The sequence below is a fragment of the Pavona decussata genome, unplaced genomic scaffold (genome assembly GCF_977016875.1).
Source record: "Pavona decussata unplaced genomic scaffold, jaPavDecu1.1 SCAFFOLD_137, whole genome shotgun sequence".
Taxonomy (NCBI): Eukaryota; Metazoa; Cnidaria; class Anthozoa; order Scleractinia; family Agariciidae; genus Pavona; species Pavona decussata.
This window is the reverse complement of record NW_028145550.1, coordinates 620,790-628,319: the sequence shown is the minus strand read 5'-3', so window position 1 is coordinate 628,319 and position 7,530 is coordinate 620,790. Positions and strand designations below refer to the sequence as shown.

General features: G+C 36.1%; 1 protein-coding gene across 1 annotated transcript; it reads left to right on the top strand.

Annotated features, from left to right (window-relative positions):
- Positions 1–3,190: 3,190 nt before the first annotated feature.
- LOC146467176 (uncharacterized) lies at positions 3,191–5,131 on the top strand. Its single transcript, XM_085126137.1, has one exon. It carries the CDS (start codon positions 3,394–3,396, stop codon positions 4,324–4,326), a length of 933 nt encoding a protein of 310 aa, XP_084982263.1. The 5' UTR covers positions 3,191–3,393; the 3' UTR covers positions 4,327–5,131.
- Positions 5,132–7,530: the final 2,399 nt, after the last annotated feature.

Here is a 7,530-nt window from a genome sequence, read left to right as displayed (position 1 = left end):
CTAACCAAAACGAGAACTAAAGCAATGCCAATCGCTTCTGAACAAGTAAATTCCAACAAGTAACAATAATTATAGAATTTAAGCGGCGTAATTTAATCCCAATACCAGACCTAGAACGCTGGTGGCGCATCTGCCTTATTTCCACGATTGAGCGAATATGGTTTAATATCTTCCATAATATTAAACAGAGTTGGACACATGTTCTGTTCCTTGTAGGCACACAATGGTGCTATAGATGGGTACACAATGTTTGAGAAAGTGTCTCCCCCTATTAAGCGCCGCTTTGGAATAAGTGCCAATGACAGTGGTTGTACAATAGTCCATAGGCATTGCCTATACTTTAGGACTCGTCCCTTAGTTCGTCCAAATGACTCTATAAAGTTCATCAAACGATCTGACAAAACAAAGAACCGTATTAGAGAAAAATTGGTGTCCTTTGGTATATAAACTTATAACAATCGGCGATAAATTAGTTTCGAATGTAAAATGCTAAAACTGTTGTCATAAGTTGTAATATACTTTTTATAACACTTTGACTTTGACTTGTTAGGGCCAAAAGTTTGTTCCTCGACATCGCCTTCATGAATCTTTGTAAACTTTAATTCGGTCCATAACGTTGTTCTAAAGCCAGAAATCCAGCGTTAGGCCTTTTAACGAAGTGTTTTAATAAAGTTTCTCGTTTTGAGTGTATGTCACTGAACAGGAAGTAATTTTGACTTCTGTTGCAACCCAAATATCTGAAACATGACATCGTGCTGCCAGTGGTGAGATGCTGTTTGAGCAAAAAAATACGATACAAAGCCGATTGAAAACAGCTCATCGCACATAAAAGTAATTTGATTACAACAGAAAAACGAAGCTGAAAATTACTGCTCGAATGTAAATAAGATTCTATTTCATGGGAGTAAAAAAAATTAATTCACGTTTGAAAGAACCAAAGGTTCTTGTCATGAGAATAGAAAATTACTTTGTTTGAAAACCTACGTTTTGATATAACAAATTCTATTAAAAGAATTAACAAAATTGAAAGCTGTTCATCCCAGAACAAACAAACGAACTTTGTTATTACAGGAAAACATACACCTGAAAGACAAGGTTGGATGTTCGTTCGAATAATGTAAATTAGCTTCTATTTCACGGGAGTAAAATATTAATTATGTTTAAAAATGTGCTTTCGATTACATCAGTAGTATTTAATGCTGTTGTCATCCCGGATGTGGTATCTATATAATAACGGGCCAACGAAAATGAGATTCTAGAGAAGTTGTGACTCACTGCAGAGCATAATGAACTGTATTATTACAGAAAAACATGGGATCTCTGAAGAAAAAGCTTTCCGACTGAGAATAGGGTTCGATGTTATGGGAATAAAAAATTAATTACGTCTAAAAATATATCTTACAATACAGAATATGAATATTCTTAAATCTTAAATACACAATATTGAAAGCTGTCATCCCAGCACATATACGAACCAGCTTTAAACATAAAACAAAAAACATAAAGCTGAATGTCAAACAATGTAAATATACTTGTATTTCGAATGTAAATATACTTCGAATGTACATATTTCGAATGTAAATATACTTCTATTTCATGTGAGTAAAAAGTTCTGTGAAGGTTAGGTACGAGCTTTATTATTACAGAAAAACATAGCATCTCTGAAATAAAAGCCGTTCTGGTGTGAATAGCGTTCTATGCCCTTTGAGTAAAAAATTAATTAAAGACTCCTTAATATTGGAACTTTAAAACTTATTATTATTATTATTATTATTATTATTATTATTATTATTAAAAAAATTATCTTAAAGGAAAACACATTATCATAAGCCATTACTTCCAGAGCACAGTCACAGACGAATTTTATTGTTAATTACAGAAAACATAAATCTGACAGAGCGGCTACTCCGATGCAAATAAGGTTTTAAAAAAAATACCACGAAGAGGAACTTTTAAAACTATATATAACATTTGGGTTTTAAGGTTGTAAATATAATGCCACATTTTAAGCTGCCAGTTTAATCCCCCTTCGTGGTAAAAGTCTGGGCGGACTACTTAAATTTAGGAGAAAACATTTACACTTGCTGAATCACTGTGCAATCGTGGTTACGTTGATGTCTTTTTATGAGAAGCCCTGCAAATTTCATTGCAATATTAGTTGCGTTTGAAAACGTATGTTGCGATAAAAAAATTATCTTAAAGAAAAACACATTATCAAAAGCTATTACTTCCAGAGCACAGTCACAGACGAATTTTATTGTTAATGACAGAAAGCATAAATCTGACAGAGCAGCTGCTACAATGCAAATAAAGTTTTATTTCACGGGAGTAAAAATTAATTATAAAAGACAAACGTTTGAAAATACATTTTGCAATAACAAATGTTCTCTTCAAAGAATTGACAGTATGTAATACCATCCTTCCTAATGCAGTGTTAAAAACGGAATAATAAAACTAGAGGTGCAAGAACCGAGGAAGGGACTACCGGCAGAGCACGCATTAGCTTTATTATTACAACCGGAAAACATGGGATCTCTGAAATGAAAGTGGCTTCAATCTATATAGGGCTCTTTGTCACAACACCGAAACTAAATTGTGTCTGAAAATGTATCTTTAAAAACAAAACCAAAATTATCTTAAAAGTTTGACAAGACAGATGGCGAAAATACGAAATAACTGTAAAACTACTCAAGCAGGTTAAACAATCTCTTTTCGTGTGGTAGCGTTTTTATCACTTTTGCAACGGTGTGTAAATATCGTGTTAATGCGGTATTTACAATCTTTGACATATACCCAAATCTCGTTCAAACATGAAGTTTGGTTTTGAGCAAATATGACCAAATTTGATCAAATATGGTATTTTCTTCACATTTGCTACCGTTTTGCTACTTTTTTAAATCCGTTTTTTAGTGCAGCGTAACTAGTTCAAAGAACGCATTAGCTTTAATGTATTATTACATCCGGAACAGAGGATCTCTAAAATGAAAGCCGTTTGAATCTTAATAGGGTCCTTTGTCATAAGACCAAAAACATAATCATGTCTAAAAATGTATGAAATGTATCTTGCAAAACCAAAAAAAAAAAAAAAATAAATAAATAAATAAATAAACAAATGTCAAGACTGATGATGTAAACACGACTGAAATAACTATAAAACTGCCTAGCGGGTGAAACAACTGGCATACGCAAAACAAAAAATAAATGCTAATTTTTGATCAGCAGATGTTTCTCTCTGAAGTCACGTGTGAGAACATTTAAGTGAAATTTGTGAACAGCTTTACCTTGCACGAGAAGAAAATTCACTTCGAAGCGTCATTTTACTAGCTAACTCTTCAGATTGTGTTTAATCTCAGTTCTCTGATTATTCAATAACGTTTGTTAAAAAGCAAGGCAATGATAAACGACACAGTTTGTGTCCCTACAAATGTCTGTAGCCCTTGTAGCACGGAAAGTGACAAGAAGGAATATGATGCAAATATTAACGCCATCTTTGCAAGTTACATCGTCGTCCTCATTTTGTCCCCCGTTGCAGTGGCTGGAAATTCACTGATTTTGGCAGCCATTTGGAAAAAGAGGACTCCGTTTCATCGTCTTCTGAGTGGATTGGCGTTTGCTGACTTGTGTACTGGGCTTATAACCCAACCTTGTCTTGCTGCCTCGTTTTTAATGTGCTTTACCAATCCCGGAATATCCCTCGCTCAACCAATACTTGTTATGGCCACATCGATAATTGGAACTGCCAGTATGGTATACTTTGGAGCCGTCACCTTGTTCACCATAACACTGATGTCTGTTGAACGATGGTTGTACATGACTCGGCGATCCCTAGTCACATCGCGTCGTGGATTTCTCGTGGCTCGGGCCATCTTATTCCTTATCCCAATTCCCATGGCAGTTATTAGTGCATTGAACATAATAACTGGGGCAAGCGGAACGCCGCTTAACATTGTAATCGTGACATTTATTTTTTTCTGTTACTTGACCACTTTTGTTACTTCTTTTAAAGTATTTCGAATTATTCGTCAGCACCAGCAACGAGTTCGCACAAGTCAATCCTCTCAACACTTTGGCCAACCGGCAATTAACATAGCGAAGTACAAGAAATCTGTCTTGTCAATCTTATACGTTTTAGCTTTATTTTCTTTCTGCTTCTTGCCTCTAATTGCTTCCGTTGTGGCATATGCTCTTTTAGGCAATCTTCGAAAAGTGGAAGCTGCGTTTAGAGTGTCTTTGGTGCCTCTATTTTTATCCTCTTCTCTTAACCCAGTCCTCTATCTTTGGAGACTGGATAGCATACGAAATGGAGTGAAACAGTTGCTCCGCTAAACATTATTGACGATTAGATTTTGTGTATCATGAGTGGGAAGGAAGACACCATGATCTTCTCAGTCGTTCTCGTCGTCTTCGTGGTCGTCATCAGCGTCATGGTGATTGCTATACTGAATCTGGAACTGTGACCAGTAACAACAAACCTCGTCTTTAGGATTTGACGATCTACTGAAATCAATCGTTTAAATTTCGTCATTTTGCCAAATTTCGTCAAATTTGATACTTTTGTGGTACCGTTCTATTTAGCTCACTCGCTGTAATTCGACTTTTGGCGAAATTTCGTCATTGTAAATGTGCCACGTTCGTCATACGGAAACACTCGTCCTCTTGTTTAATATATTGTTTGATTCACCAGAAAAATGAATTTTCTTTGGGATGAGAAACAAAACTTCTAACATTCAGTGATAAATTTAAGTGTCAATTAGTAAATAATGAAATCTCAGTAGGAAACATCCGTAATTGAAATACATTTAAAAAGAGATTGACATTGGCCTACGAAAACATTAGGGCCAACGTTTATTGATCGAAAAGTTTGGAAAATCTTGATTAAACTTTGTCTTTGATGCTTTTGAGAAGGACTTTCTTTGAAGTTTCAGTCTTACAACATGCTTTAGAAGCTGACAAAGTAAGCACGCCACGCAAGCACGCCGCGTGTAGGGTTAAAAACTGTTTAAGGCAGTTGGTATGTTTTAGGTAGTGTACTGCCATGCTACCTTATCAGCCTGATACACTTAGCTACACTTATAGTTTGATCCAAGCAGGATGCCATTCAAAATTGTGATAATCCTTTGAAAATAATCTATTGTTTTATTTATCAAGATAGCACCCCGCACCTTATGCGGGCAATTAAAAAATTAATTGTTCTGCATCCACGTTGTTTGCATTTCACGAATAACTACTTTATTCACCGACGGCTAACTAACGAAAGTGGTGTAACTGAAGTTTAACCATTAACAAGTATAGTTGAACACGTAGGTTTGACCGCATGCAATATTCTAGAAAACTTTTTAGTGTTTGCACTCTGAAGGGAATATGCCGATTTCACTGTCACAGTTCGAATCAATTTATTGTTTTCCACTGTGATAACAAACGTAGCAATCATCACCAAAGTAGTGAATGTTTATCTTCAGTTTTATTATACTCGCAGTTTCTTGACTTTATTTTTTTATTATGGCGTTCATCGGAAATCATTTTATTATACCTTTGTTTAAACAGTGACATAAAATAATAGCCTTTGAGAGCACGCACCTTGGGCACAAATGGCGATCTGATATTGCAGGCAAACATAATGAAAGCATTGAACAATCGCACTTCTAGCATTAACAACAGCATATCTGAGAGACAATGCGCTGTTTCCTTGACTGAGAAAATTTAGTTTCGGAGAAAAATAACTGCTTACAATTAAACGAGATGGAAAGTTTCATAAGAAAAATAATTAAAACTACACATCAGGTGAAATGATCAATATTTAATTTATTTATATTACATATTTTAAGAAAGCAAAGAGATAAGGTTTTCAATCAAACACAAAGTCTGAATTTGTAGAAGATTCAGGCAAACCGTCGGGAACCAGCTTTCCATCGCGGTTGCCGCGCTGTTCGTTATTCGATTTTGATTTTTCATCAGTGAAACTTTGGAAAATACTTTGGCTTCAGACAAAGCAATAACGTAGAGTGTTTCACAATCTGAGGAAGGCTGATCTTTTGTCTTTCAAATCACTGTGATTATTTTAAGACTCAAAAGCCTATTTTTTAACAAAGCGAGGCCATGCTTAACAACACTACGTCCCCCTCTTCTGATAATCTTTCCATCCCTTGGCGTTGCACATCGACTGATGGAGAAAAGGATTACAAATTTTTCTTTTATTTCAACTATTCAATTTATATCATCATCGTTATTTTGTCCCCATTGACGGTGGTAGGCAATGCATTCATCTTGGCGGCAATTTGGAGCAGAACGTTTCAGAGAACACAGTTTCATTTTCTTCTAAGTGGCTTGGCGTTCACCGATCTGTGCACTGGACTCATTCTACAACCCTTTTTAGGTGCATACGGTTTGCTGCACTTGGTTAACCCTATAATTTTTTTCAGGCGACCCGTTCTTGTCATGATTATATCCATAATTGGAACAGTTAGTACGGGATATTTTGTCATTTTGTCGCTTATAATTATGGCTGTCATGTCTGTAGAACGATGGCTGTACATGTCTCGTCGATCGCTGGTGACAAGCCGTCGTGGACGAATCATTTTTGCCGTGTTGTTATTCATCCCAATTGCTCCAGCTGTTTTAAAAACATGGAACAAAATAGATTCAACAAGTCAAGATAAGGTGAACATTTCAATCGCATCAATAATGCTGTTTTGTTACTTCACAACCTCTGCTGCTTATTTTAACGTGTTTCGGATCATTCGTCAACATCAGCAACAAGTTCAAGAAAATCAAACGTCTCAAAACTTTGGCCAGCCAGCAATAAACTTAGCAAAGTACAAGAAATCGGTAGTGTCAATCTTGTATATTCTTGCTTTATTTTCGTTCTGTTTCTTGCCAATGATCGTGTCCCTTGTGATAAGTGCTCATGTAGGTGATAGTCAAGAAATGGAGGCAGCATTTAGTGTGTCCTTTGTGCTTCTAATTCTGTCTTCCTTACTCAACCCCGTTCTTTATCTTTGGAGGATGAATGACATACGTAATCGAGTGAAGCAGTTACTATGTTCAAGTGTGTAGAGATTTAAGAATAAGTCTGGCTGTGTCTAGGTGTATAATAACAGCTCTCGATTGATTGGATCTAATCAAATGGCGCACACGGATTCAACCAATTGTAATTCAGCAGTTCTTTACGTCCAGAAACGTACGCTAATGAGAGGCATGAACGTTGATAGACATCACAAGGTGTTCCCCACCCTAAATTCTTACTAAAACACAAATAATTCTGTCAAACATGAAGTGATTTGAAAATGAACAGAAGGTCTGTCTTATATAAAGTACCCAAATTCAGGGTTAGGTGCATTTCTGGATACAATTGTACAACGATCTGTCCTTTTAGCATTCAAGACTCTACTGTGCATGCGCTTATTGGGCGTCACCACAAGGTGAATCGCAGATGACGTACATCCAGCATCTCCTTGAGGCAGTGCATTATTTATTCGTTACAGATATCAATCCCCTGACCTTACGTATACTACTCTAACCAATGGTATTGAA

What these genes read in the sequence shown, in the direction of transcription:
- LOC146467176 (XM_085126137.1), top strand. Translation starts at nt 3,394, where the DNA reads ATGATAAACGACACAGTTTGTGTCCCTACAAATGTCTGTAGCCCTTGT.